Genomic DNA, 13,687 nt, shown 5'->3' with positions numbered 1-13,687 from the left:
CGGCATGCTGAACTTATGTCACTTGCTCGTAGTATGCAAGAGTGGAGGCATAGCAAATGTGTTCATTTGTTAGTGATTTTGTTTTATTGCAACCCTAACATGGATCATGTTTGCGATGTACAAAAATAACATCATGAAAGCATCCCCTCAAGCGATCTGAAAACAAATTGACTAGTGTAAATAAACGTGTTTTACGTAAAACACAGTCCACGCTCGAATGATGAATGCTTTCCAATTTATGAAAATTCTTGCAAAAAAAAATTAACCACTTCAAAGCCATCTTGCAAAAGCTATCTACTGCAAGCAATCCTAATAAATAGATTGAGTCATCCTAATAACTAAAAGCTTACCCTAGTGTGAAAGTTTCATGATCCCTAATTTATTGATTCACGCCTCTTAACCTGTAAATAGCTTATATCTGGCGCAATAGCACGATGTATTTATCGAATAAATTTCTTAATTACCCTACGAGACGCGTATTACGTGCAACACGACCCCGGACGGGTTCTTGGGAAAGTAAAAGCTGAGATAAAGCCATTGCTTTTGAATAAATACCATCGTGAGTTACTAATTACGACACAGCATAATTTTTGTTTGAACTACTAAGAAAGCGGAAGTGAAATACGACTTTGATTGATTTAAAAATATACTTCGGACAAACAGAAGGCATAAGAGCTTGCTCATATCACTGAACTGTTATTGTTTGGAATTTCCCGTCTATGGCGTGTTTAACTTGAATTGAAAGAGATACTTGTTTCTTGATTTCATTGGCAATCAATTTATTCGAGAATTCGTATTCGTGCGAGAATCCATAATAAGTGCATAGTTAATAATTAATGTTTCAGTATTTTAGTTCTGAACTGCCGAAATGCGTATGAACCGAAAGTAAATTACATAAACTCACACTTCCAGATGGCCTGCCTTCTTCAGTATGGTCCAAGAAGTACAATTATGTCACGCAGTCAAAAACCAAATTTTGACTGAAGATGTAATGGTTTATATAAGAAACTTTCGTGAATGTAGTAGTTTTTCTTCTTGCAGATCCCGTATAACACAACTAAGTTTTAGTTCTAGTTGTTTTAATTTACTATTTTATGAATGCCCAGTCTAGTGCACATTTGCATACTACAACTCCATTAAAGTTTCACCATCGCAGTCTTCACTTGTGAAATTTTAGGCTACCGTAATTGTTGACCGATTCTTCGTTATGAAGGCATGCGCGCGTCTGATACTTTGTCCTATTTAGGAAAATCAGGAGCAACAACCAACATTCATACACCAAACAGCTGATCATGTCGTGGTTGGACAAAATTTACAATAACCATTTTTACTATTCCTCCCTTTTCTGCCAGAGGAGAAAGGCCCTTTCATCAATCATCGATCATCGCCACCATTACGTTGCCAGCGACAGCCTGTCGTGCTAAACCGGCAAGGATTACGACCAACCGCGGCATTTGGAAGGTCGATTTATCATACCACCTCTAAACGCCGTGAAAGGAGTTCAAAAGTCAAAGTACGTACTCATTTGAAAATAGGCCAGCAGAAGCAGCGAGAAACAATCATCCCCTTGTAACTGCAACTCCTATCGTGCTTATGGGATTGGTTGAAAAAGTCCGAAACATAAGCCAGTTATGTCACATCGGTGACCATTTTTCTTAAAATTTCCTTCTTATTGTATGTGTGATCTTTAAATACCTGTTTTTTTCATATTGTGTTCCTGTTTTTAATTTTTTATTTATTTAATAAAATTTGTCTGTTGAAATTTTTTGCAAACCGAGGTTTGTTTATTTTACCGAAGAAACCGAAAGAGGCGAAAGAAGCCACACGGCCCAAAGCCTCTATAAACTATACTTACAACTACTTACCGAAGAAAATTTAAGTTAATTGTATGCTGTTATCTTTCTAACAAAATCATGCAATGCATGATGTAGTTCATGTTGTACATCCTGTCCAGTATAAACATAATCGTTAATTTAACGACACATTTTTAATTCAAACGGTTCACACAACGGCATGCGTATCACCCAGCGCATATCTTTAATTTACATTCGCTCACAAATGGTGTAACCACGACAGTGTTTTCAGCCGAGGGGGCTTCATCTGGGATTTTACCCAAAAATCTTTTTTTTCTATTATGAATAACGAGTATTTCAAATTCATTCATTTTCACTTAAGGGTTAAATATTTGAAACTAACAGCATTCTTGCTCAAAAATAAGCTGTCACTTAATGATCTGTCATTGAAAAAAATATAAACAAAACCATACTCTATCCAAACAAAGTCGAAAGATTTGGGCGTGAACGTTTTGCGAGAATTTACGTGAGAAATTACTTCCTTTGTGAAGGTAATTTATCAAATAAGTTAGATATTCGTTTCTCTTTTTCGCTTGTTTCATTGTCTGTCTTTTCTTTTCTCAGTATATCCGCATTTGAACCAATGGCATCCGCATCGAGTAGCAGCGCTAAAAATTTGTTCAGTGACTCCAAACGGCGGCTGGCCGAACGGGTCGCAGTGAATGTTAACAATGCATCGTCAGTAGCTCGTCAGATCGTGCGCGGGTCTAAATCAAACGAAATCCTAATGCAGGCAGCAAAGAATTTCGCGTATCATGAGAGTACCGTCGACAACAGCATTCAGAATCTCAAGAAGATGGAAATCATCTTCCAGCACCTGAACTACCAGTACGAGGCTATCGAGCAGGCGGGTGAAAAGTTAGAATATGTCGAGGAGCAGGTGAAAGCCATGGAAAGGTGATAAAGCGCGAATGTGGTGCGATACGAACCAAAGGCATGCGACTCAAGATCAAACTGTGGTTTATTATAAGTTCGTCTGAATCGGTTTAGTTATAAGTTTCTTCTGACGTTAACGAACGTAAAGAATATTTGATTTGGACCAAAAGTTTAACATTCATGAAAGCGTGCATCTTCAAAAAAAAACAGCTAAGAAATTTTATTTACATTGCAAGCTTACAGTATTGCTGTTAGTTATCAAATTGTCATATGCGAGCGCCCTCTGATATCAAACGGGGATAACTAGTAGTGTTGTAAGTGTCAAAATATACCGCCAAAACATACAGCGCGTTTGTTTACATTCACAATGAGATCATTCTTCTTTACTTGCGAAATCATCGAAACATGCGTTGGTTTTGGAGTGTAATTATTGCATCGTCAAAGCAGAGTTTTAATAAAAGGATGTAAAAAAAAATTTGTGAAGATCAATCTGAAGTCGGTACGATTGAATGTGAACGATATTCGATGAAAGTTGGTGAAAATGGAGACTCCGCGTTCGGTAACCCGAGTTCTAAGACCACACGCTGGAACACCGAAATTATCCAGCAGAAAGAAATCTCTCTTTGGAAAGGATGATAGCAATGAATCTGATTTGGGACCGATTACTCCGCTTCGATTTGGCAGTAACCGAAACACTGCTAAACGTAAGTTGGCTTAGCACAGTTCACGATGAAGGACGGTTGGCTACCTCGCAGCTGTATGTACTTTTCATATCAATCTGTAATGGATTGTATTTTGTAATTACAGCAAACACTACTCTGAATAACATCACATCATTCCGAAATCTCTTTGGCAACGAATCTCCCGAAAGTGAACGTTCCTTGTCTCCCGATTTCGCCCAACGGTATACAAACAATGGGCGCTACGAGCTGCTTACGGAGGGGCATGATAAGGAAAATCAGCACGCGGTCGATGAAGAGACACGCTTCTCGTTTCACAGCATCCCGGCGACGCCGAGCGGGCGGCTTAGTGCTGAGGAGAGTGCACTTCTCGATGAAAGCAATTCTAACTCCTTATCCGTCCAGATGAGTTCCGACCTGAATCTAATAGAAAAACGGACACTCCGGACGCCCGGTGTTACGACACGCAATTCCATGAAAAAAGGTTCGCAAGTGCGATCAGTCGAACCTTCGTTTCGCAGGACGAACGAACAAGAAAAAAGTACAAATGATGCCACACCCAACACCAGTATTCCGGTGCACCGTTGTCATACTTCCACTCGATCCGCTGTTAAGGCGCGCACAGCCTTACATTTCAACGATATTCAGACCATACCGACAAAATCGTTCTATGCTTCTTCGATGAGTGAAAACAGACAAAATATTGACCAGCCCACTTCGGTGTCCGCTACGGAGGTGAAACGCACCGCGGAAGAAGTATCACCGCCGGCAGTCGTAACAAAACCAACTGTCCCTACCGGGAAAACTCCCCGCAAACTGGGCTCTATGCGCAAACGTTCGAAATCGTTCTCATCCAACGCACCGCGCCTTGGTCAGCGGGGAGTTGTCCATAAGATACGTAAACCATCTAAGAAGTCGTCTCCGAAGGAAAGCCAGAAAGAATCGAAAAAACGTGAGAAACAAAACAGTAAGCAATCGCAAAAAAATCGTGCGATTGCCGGTAGAACGAAAAGTTGCCCGACAACACCGAAAGGCACCGGGGAGAAACAGTTGGATAAAGATGATTTCATCCAGAAGCTACAGCGCGTGAAAGACATGCTCGAGCAAGGTCAAACCCGTTTGCAACGGGCTCGTCCACTGTCGATGACACGATCGATGACAGATCTGAGCAAAGCGACCCAATCCTGCGGAGAAGAAGCTGACTCGTCCTCATCGGAAGACGAAGATTCAGATATGGAAGAGAGCCAAGGGCAGAACCGTAAATTCTTCCGCTCTCGCAGTGGGTCCCGTAATCAGCGTAAAGTGTACAATCACTTCAACTCTATCTCGCTGCTGGTGCGTAAAGGTGGTAAGCGGAAGCTAATCGACTTTCCCCAGACTCCCAAGCGTCGCAGGACGGATTTCGAAAAGCAGGATTACTTTGATTTTGAGACCGAACAACAGGAGGTGGATGATTTAATCAACCGACTCGACCAGCGTGGGAGCTACGCCCAAGAGGGGGAGGACTATGCCTATCAGCAGCAGCAACAGCCGCACGAAGCTATTATTGAGAACGAGGATGCGATCAATTACGGTGACGACGAACCGATACCAATCCAATCGAACGTGATTTACGTCACGATGGACGATTACATCGTAGATGAGACACAAATGGATAGTATGACGGTTTATGAGGAGTCGATGCACAGCAGTCAAACCATCATCGTGCGGCATGATGATCCCAGCCAGATGGTTGCACAAAACGATGCTAATCTTCACTCGGCTATGAACGTGGACTACTGTGCCGATTATGGTTGTAAGTCCAGCTTTTTTTACAAACATGATTAACTCACATTTGTTTATACCGACTTAGAAGTTTGAAAACATTGTAACTTTAGAATTGTAAATATAAGTAAACTAAAATTAATTAACATTATATAGCATATCAATACTATGTAGCATATATATAGTTTCATTGGGACTAAGCTCATTTAATGGGTTGGTGATTATTGTGATCATTATTCATAGTAATAATCAGGTAAATAATGTAGCGTAGATAATATTTTGGAGTTAAGCTTCTGTTCAATGTTCAAAATGTCATATGCAATACGTTGTCGTGTAAAATAATTTACTTTCTCAATTTTTTCTTTATTGTTGTTACATTACAAAGAAATGAACTTTAACATCATTTCTGTTTTTTTAAAGTAATTTAGAGACGAAACATCCCATTCTAATGCTTAGGACGGAGTCACTAAACGACGCTCACGTTATCTTCACACACTCCTCCAGTGTATGGAACACATTGAGATTTTGCAAGCAATCTTGTAAGAAGTTTATTGTTCCTGCAGGACTATGGCAACAACCCCCAAATAAATTATAAATATAACCCAATGTAGAAGTGGCGTTGTTTTGACGCTATGTTGATAGTTTCTGCAATGGCAGCCTGCATCAGGAGTGAAAATGGATATTATCTTTTCATTGCTTTTGCACAGCAAGTTCAACTGTTTCCAAGTTTCTATGCTCTTAAAAATGTTCATATTAGCTTAGATGAATCTAGAGATGTATTCTCTTGCAAAGACTCAAGTGAAGGGTGGTTTATCTTTACACTCCGTGGCAAGCACAATACAAGCATAAATACATGAAAATATGTATTTAAATTATTTTTGCTATTAAGACCTCTGGTTTCACATTTCTAATACTTCACTCAACACACCATTTCCATTTGTTTATTGCATTTTTCAATCCTTATGCTCGCAAGACCTGCTTTCGGATTGAGCTTCTATAGCGAACTCATTCGAAAATCAACATTCTTCAATTGCACGATCATTCTTTTTTATAAGATCGGCTTATTGTGGGTATACCGTATGTATAACATCCGTCTTGTTTTACTATTGTTTTTCTCAAAACTGTGTTTTTATAACAAATCTGTGTCATAAAATATTTGTATGCAGTGCATGGATTATTTTGCCATCTTTTGATTTGAAAATATATATTCATCATCTTGCATCTTGCATGGGCCGATTTTCTTACCGGCGCTACCGCTCGGCTGTCGCGGACCCCCAGTCAGCAGATTGTACGACATTTATTAACGATGTCCTCATCGTGACCTGTAGTCCATGTAGAATAGCTGCGAAGGTTAAAAAATTGTTCATACTCCCCAAAACATGAAATGGACTCAATTTTTGTTTTGGTACATAACGTTCGCTGACACACACAATACCCTGGGACTTTGTCTCACCGTTTGTTACAATGGCTGTTTGAAACACGCGGTCATAAACATTAGATAAGAAACGCCATATTGCGATCTATGTTGGCGCATAAAAGGACATTCTTTTGCTTGTGCCTGGTCCAGATCAATTCACGCATTACTCAATACGGAGTTAGAGATAACCTGCTGGGACGATACTCCGTACACTTAGTGCTGGATTGTTGATGGCACATAAATCTACCCAGTTTTGGTGATTGTTTTATCGAAAACTTGTTGTGTTTAAGATCTTTTACCAAACAATTTATGCGAAAAATGTAAAAAAAAACTTCAGGCTTAACGCAAACTGAGGACCTCACCCACTCAGCAGTATTTATATTAATTTATTACGACGAACCTAGTTTTCTGGGTAGCCACTGTATTGTTATTTTGTTTGCTATACTGAATGCTTCCTAAATTAGTGCCGCAGATTACCCAAACCCAGTGGATCATGGAAGATACTTTGCAAACGACGAACACCACCACCACCACCACCACAACCAACGAAAGCAGCACGATGTATTATCCCATCTTTTACCGTGACCGAGTGAAGGATCTGTGGCAACAGGAGAAGCAATCTTCCACGAGTGATCCGCCCCAGATGGACGTGTTTCATGCCCTACGGCAGCAGGATCGCGCACACAAACAACAACAACGGCACGGGACCGGTGTGGACCAGTATCAACTCGATGCTGGTCAGCGAGCGTACGGTGCGGTGCAGTGCACGGAATGTGGCCTCACCTACTCAAGACACGAACCAGAGGAGGAGCTAATCCATGACAATTTCCATCGCTCCCATGCGAAACTCACGTTTGCCGGTTGGTCCAACGAACACATCGTAACGCAGGTCCCAGAATGGGACGTTACGGGCCGAATCATAGTGGTATCGCAGGTTGATAGCCGGCAGTGGCTCGCGAAGGTACAATCTATCCTGGAGGTAGTGGATACTGAGTTGGGATTCGCCACGTACGGTGAACTCCCGGAGGGTGGCTGCGTATATCTGGCCATTGCTCGTTCGACGGTGCTCGGTGTTTGCGTGGTCCAGCCGCTGCAGTATGCCAACCGGATGATCACCATCGACGGACTGCACGGCGCCCCAATCGATTGCTATTCGACCGAGTTCTATCCCGCCAAGTAAGTGCCCCGTGATGCTCCCTAACTTTTGACTCCGTAACGTTTATGTATGTACTCAAACAACTCGTTCCGTATTTACTTTCCCACAGATGTGGTATATCACGGATTTGGGTTTCACCCAAATATCGACGACTCGGGGTCGGTCGGACGCTCCTGACGGCCATCAAACGGCACTACATCTTCGGGTACGTGATGCGCTCCGAGGAAATCGCATTTGGCGCACCGACGGAGAGTGGCAGACTGTTTGCCGAATCGGTCACTGGCCAGAAAGATTTCCTGGTCTACCTGTAAATGCTCAGCAGCCTGTCGGTCAGGTGTGTTACGTGCCAGCGAGAACAAGCATTCAATTTATTATGTAGGTCGTGTTTGGTTTCTATCATATTTACATTTGTTCTGTTTTTTTTTCTTTATTTTTGTCTAAACCTACCAATTAAGAAACACAAAAGAAGCTTTTAAACCCGGTCAGCGAATTATGAGTGGCAAGAAATAAAGAGTATCACGATCCATTATTTTTTTGTGCCAGTTTCTTTCGCTTTGGTCTGCTCGGCCAGCTGCTGTCGTTCGCGTGTTAATTTGGTTCGCATTTTCGCTAGCTTGTCCACCTTGCTGTGCCACTTGACGTACTTCTCGTACTCTTTCTCACTGACTGGGCACACTCCCGTAGATTCTAGCAAATGTTCCAGTAGTTCAGCTACCTCCAGCGGTTTGCGTCCGAACTGCATGCGCCGACGAATCGTCAGCACTTCCTTGGTACAGTGCAAAATGTGCCCGGCCGAGTAGCAGCCCCGCGTAACGGTAGCCAACGCCGAAAGATCAATGTCTCGCGGAACCCCAACCCCAAAGCGGCGCAGTGCGTATTGCCAAAGTAACACCGTCGAACCGTAGTCCGGTCGTGGTAGAAGTAGGAACTTTTCGAAACATTTCTTCAATGGGGCCACCTTCGCTAGCCACGGGGCGTCGGACGTGGCAACGAGCAGGATCTTATCTTCCGGCTTTAGTTGCTTTACGATCAGCTTGAACAAGTGCTTTCCAAGTTTTCCTGGATCGGTTTGCTCCTCGTGCGTTGGGATTTTTTTGTAGAACGCTCGATGTATGCCTTCGATCGCGATCACTGACGGTTGAACAAGGCGGGCGACCGCGAGTACAAGCTGCAAGAAGGCCGGAACTTCTGATGGTGGAATGGGACCACACGTATCCACGCCCAGATCAAACAGGACGGATCCGGTCTCGTGACAAATCGCTTCCAAAAGCAATGTTTTTCCGTATCCACTGGGGCCAAGGAGACATATTGATTTCGGTTTCGGTACCAACAGTGGACCCATGCCGTATAGATAAGAACGCAGAATTGTTCGAACCTCTCCCATTCCCGGGAATGGATCCTGTTCCAACCGATTGCGTCGTTCGAAGGCACAATAGCTGATGTCGCCAACAAAATCCTCGAGCGTTCGCGAGCGATAAGATTTTAGGACATTCCTGTCCACCAGTTCATCGAACATCGACTCTACGGTACGACATTCTGCGGTATCCATTGGGGGTTCCTTTCGCTTTGACTTACCTTTACTTTTCGCACGTGGTGGTTTTTTGGCTTTCGGTGGTTTGTACTTTTTCCGTTCGTCCTTGCATAAGGCCATTTGAAGCAGCTCTCGTTCCGCTTTAAGTAACGCGTGGACTTCGTGGTGCAGTTCCTGATGAACTTCGGCCATTTTTTCCAATGTAATCCATTCCATTATGGGTAAGTCGTCACAGTTCTCCTCGAGCTCGTTGATGAACTCCCAGTCCCTCCGATATCGACGAATCGTTTCTTCCAGCGTTACTGAAAAGGAAAAACGATTCCCATTTGAGTATGTCCGCTGTTGACTTGCACGGAAGAAGACTTTTTTCCCTTTTAGGTACCCTACCGTAAGCATTGCTCACAAACTCCGGTTCAGTGAAATCGTATGTTTTGCCCTCCTTTTTCTCACGGGCACGTTTCTCCCGGGCCAGCTCCTTCAAACGTTCTTTTTCCTCGCGTCTCTTCGAATGTTCCCGTTCCTTGGCGGCTTTTGCCGCTTCGGCCTCCTTCTTTCGCTGCTCGGCAGACTTTAACTTGTCTAACTGCTTTTGGCGCTCCTGCTCGAGGTACTCTAACGGGGTGAGAGTTTCCCCGCGCACGATAAGTACCGTCCCACCCTCAAAAAGCTCCGGTATTACATCAAACGCATGGGCCTCGTCGTACCACTGACGAAACCAAGCCCTGACGGCGTCACCAATATCCTCCAGCAGAGCTGCCCCACGTGTGCGCAGAATTCTTGCCTTTTCGTCCGCGATTGCTTCAAGAAACGCCTGATCGAACTCTTGCTTCCTTTCGCTTCGAGCTGTACGGATCTCGTCGACGGTGGTAGAATTGGTTTCGATTGGCTCAAGTGCGTCAAACAATCCTAGGAATTTTGACCTTTCATAGCGTGCCCTTTTTGCTACCTTTTTAGTGTGATACCGACGCCAACAGCGTTGGATTGTGGCTGCAGCATCATTCAAACGTTGCCGTTTGTCTGTTTCTAGACGATTACTTTCAGCCCATTCTTCGAGCGCGCCCACCTGAGGCATCTTTGAAGCCTTCTTAAAACCAGTATCCTTTGCAGCAAGTTCGGTTGTGATCGGAGGTTGGTACCCCGGAGGTGTGTAATACGCAAAGTTGACCACATTTTTCTGCTTCATTTGAAAATCCCAATTATATACGGTACGCTTGACGGGATAGAGCATTTGCTGGCCCGGTCGAAAGGAAAAATCGTACTCAATATCCTCGATCTCTTCGTCAATTGGTTTCGGGTAGTATCGATCGGGATGGAGACGAAAGTTAGTCTGCCGCACCCTCGCTTGGCGAGCTTTTTCATGCGCCAAAATTAGTGCCAGTGCAACCTGAATCCGTTCCTTCCTTCGATCACGCTTCACCGCCGGTCGCATGGGGTTTTCAGGCTCTTCTTCCACGTCCTGGTCACTCTCACTCAGCTCACTGTCCTCCTCGTCGCTATTCCCTCCATCGATCTTTTTCAATCTTCGCGAATCGATCAACGATTGTAATTCCACTGGCCGCTTGGCGGACATATAGCACGGACGAACGGCCTCAACATCGTCCGGAATCAAATGAAGCTCCTGTAGCGCCCCATCTACGTAGACAAACTCGCTGAGCTCTATATCCTGTAGCTTCGTCCTGAGTTCGAGCATTCGTACATTGGCGGCTTCCAGTAGACCCTTAATGACTTGCCGTTTTTGCACCTGCAACGTTTGATCAAAGCACCGATCCAGACTTCGGCACAGACCCACATAGCGACAATACAAATCGGACACAAGCCGGTGAACTACCCGTACGTCTTTAGTTGGCTCGACCGTTTGCACAAGCCTTTCATGAGACAGCACGTGCTCGATCTGATTACTTGTGGCGATCCAGAATTTTGCTATCGCTTTCGATTGGGCCATGGTATGGGTTTTTTCTTCGATTAATAATTTAGCTTAGATTTTTTGTGTTTAGCCTTTTTTCACTACAAGACCGAAGTTCCAACCAAAACTGTTTGTTGCTAAGAATAGTAAGCGTGCTTTGATGAGTGGGATTGTCAATTGGTCGTAGCAAGTTTTTAACGAAAAATATCAAAGCTTTAAATTAGTTTATTTAAACTGTTTCTATTTAATAGTCGGTCTATTCTAAATTTAAATGAACGAATGCGCCGTGCACGAATGCGATGGTTGCACAGTTAACAGCAGCAGAGTTATCCAACCAGTTTGAGCACCATTATAGAAGGTGTAAAAACTAACGTATAGAAATATTTAAAACTCACAACATCCGTTTTATTACATATTCCATGGACTTTATTGGATATCATTAACTAGGATACTGCCTAATTTACTTATTTTCACGCCGTACATGCCAACGTAACCGTCCTACATTGAAACAGTTTACCCCAATCTTTTCCTTTACCTCATCGATCGTTCGTTCCGCGGTTGCTCTCGCCCGCTCGCTACCTTCCTCAATAACACTGGACAGATAAGCGCCGTCACGGGAATACTGTTCAATACGCTCCCGAATGGGTCGCAAGTGTTCAATCAATGCTTCCGCCACCGCCAGCTTATACTGACCGGTATTTTTGCCCACTGCCTCCTGGCATAACTCATCCGTACTTTTGCCACTCACCATCGAATGTATTGTAACGAGGTTCGACACACCCGGTCGTTCCTCTGGGTCAAACGTGACCTCCGACTTGAAATCGGTGACCGACTTTTTAACCTTCTGCAGTACCACGTCCGGCGGGTCCATGAGCATAATGCAACTCTTCGGATCGGGATCGGATTTGGACATCTTTTTCGAAGGATCACGTAAAGACTTCAACCGACTGCCGGCGTTTACGAGCGTTTCGCATAGTGGAAACGTTTTGCCGTACTTGTTGTTAAACGCACGGGCAAGTGATTGGGCGAGTTGCAGCTGCTGAATCTGATCCTCGCCCACTGGTACGTGGGTTGCTTTGTACAGCATGATGTCTGCCGCCTGCAACACCGGGTACAGGTATAGTCCCAAAGGGATTTCCTTCATGTTGGCCGATTTTTCTTTGTACTGGGGAAGATGCGTCAGCCGAGCCATCGTCGTGAGGCACCCAAGAATCCAGGACAGTTCGGCATGCTGTGGGACGGCCGACTGCAGAAACAGGGTTGCCCGGTTGGGATCGATTCCGCACGCTAGCAGCGTGGCCGTCATTTGCAGTGTATTGTGACGTAACGTGTCAGGGTCCTACAAATAAAAATAAGGCCGAGAATAGTCACCGCAGCACCATCCTCAAAACGCACACCAAACGCTTACCGGCGGAATAGTCATCGAGTGCAAATCCACGATGCAGTAGGTGACATCTTCACCGGCTTCTTGCAGCTCCACCCAGCGTTTCACTGCGCCAAGGTAGTTTCCGATGTGCAGTGCACCGGTCGGTTGCACTCCAGAAAACACCTTTCTTGGCCATGATGTGGCCTACGAAATATGTAATTAAGGACAAGGATGAGTCTGGCATAACTTTCTCCTACCCAGAAACCAACCTTGACTTCCGTTGATAGCGTACGGGTAAATGGAATTAAACTTGATTTCCTTCGAGATGGTACAACAAATGGTAAAACCCGTCTGACCAACATTTTCACGCGCGTCTACTGACATAAACAAAGAAAGCACCGGGAATCAAATGTCAAAAACAGCTGACAGTAAAACAAAATTCAAATTTTCAAGGCCAACGTTGCTTCAGCAAATTAAATAACCCAACGTGGTATATTTTAAACGTTATGCACTTATTTGCTGTGGCACCTTTTTTCCCAATTTTAACGCACCATGCATGTTTTTAGTTTCCTGGGAATGACAAAAACATGTTCTGAACTTTTCTTCACTTTGTATGATGATGATCAACAATAATTATCTTCACTTTGCTGATACAATTCAACTCTCGAATTTCACACTACATAACGTAATTACCAAAACAAAAAAAAGTTATATGCAAACAACGCCAGCGATTGTTGTCTCTTCTTTCTCCCCTTTTTGCCTAGCGTACGCCGCTGTGTACACACTGTAAATGGCTAGCATGTAGTATCCTGTCGTTTGCCGACGGCTCGGTAACGTAGACATTATGTGAACCACATGGAGGGGTGCTCCAGCATGATAGTTGGTTAATCACGCGTTCGTTTGTCGTTCAAGGTTTGCTACACCCGGCACGGCACTTCGGGGGGAGGTGATCAACAGTTCAGTATCAATCGGTCCGCGGACGAAACCAGTCCATCAGTGCCGAGAGGAACGAGTTTCGGTGATTTTGGTCGTCCCGTTGGCCGCAAACGGACGGCAAAGTGAGAATGTAATTTGGCAACGAAAAAGTGGAGATAGAGATTGTTCCAGTTCAACGGTCCCAAGGATCGAAACCGGTTTGCAC

The 13,687-nt window shown here is 44.1% G+C and overlaps 4 protein-coding genes across 4 annotated transcripts; 2 read left to right on the top strand and 2 right to left on the bottom strand.

The window, feature by feature from the left end:
- Positions 1-2,257: 2,257 nt before the first annotated feature.
- LOC131260659 (BLOC-1-related complex subunit 7) lies at positions 2,258-3,010 on the top strand. The gene is made up of 2 exons (XM_058262445.1): positions 2,258-2,344; positions 2,418-3,010. Exon 2 carries the CDS (start codon positions 2,437-2,439, stop codon positions 2,752-2,754), a length of 318 nt encoding a protein of 105 aa, XP_058118428.1. The 5' UTR covers positions 2,258-2,344; positions 2,418-2,436; the 3' UTR covers positions 2,755-3,010.
- Positions 3,011-3,141: 131 nt separating this feature from the next.
- LOC131260658 (N-acetyltransferase eco) lies at positions 3,142-8,269 on the top strand. Its single transcript, XM_058262444.1, has 4 exons — positions 3,142-3,433; positions 3,537-5,204; positions 7,055-7,766; positions 7,856-8,269. The coding sequence occupies exons 1-4, from the start codon at positions 3,271-3,273 to the stop codon at positions 8,055-8,057; spliced, it is 2,745 nt and encodes a 914-aa protein (XP_058118427.1). The 5' UTR covers positions 3,142-3,270; the 3' UTR covers positions 8,058-8,269.
- LOC131260657 (IQ and AAA domain-containing protein 1-like) lies at positions 8,154-11,219 on the bottom strand. The gene is made up of 2 exons (XM_058262443.1): positions 9,665-11,219; positions 8,154-9,579 (listed from the first exon to the last, which is right to left on the bottom strand). The coding sequence occupies exons 1-2, from the start codon at positions 11,217-11,219 to the stop codon at positions 8,273-8,275; spliced, it is 2,862 nt and encodes a 953-aa protein (XP_058118426.1). The 3' UTR covers positions 8,154-8,272.
- Positions 11,220-11,437: 218 nt separating this feature from the next.
- LOC131258432 (tryptophan--tRNA ligase, mitochondrial) lies at positions 11,438-12,908 on the bottom strand. The gene is made up of 3 exons (XM_058259750.1): positions 12,816-12,908; positions 12,589-12,750; positions 11,438-12,519 (listed from the first exon to the last, which is right to left on the bottom strand). The coding sequence occupies exons 1-3, from the start codon at positions 12,906-12,908 to the stop codon at positions 11,641-11,643; spliced, it is 1,134 nt and encodes a 377-aa protein (XP_058115733.1). The 3' UTR covers positions 11,438-11,640.
- Between the last annotated feature and the right edge of the window lie 779 nt (positions 12,909-13,687).

Source organism: Anopheles coustani, chromosome 3 (assembly GCF_943734705.1).
Source record: "Anopheles coustani chromosome 3, idAnoCousDA_361_x.2, whole genome shotgun sequence".
Taxonomy (NCBI): domain Eukaryota; kingdom Metazoa; phylum Arthropoda; class Insecta; order Diptera; family Culicidae; genus Anopheles; species Anopheles coustani.
This window is presented reverse-complemented; position numbering and strand designations above follow the sequence as displayed.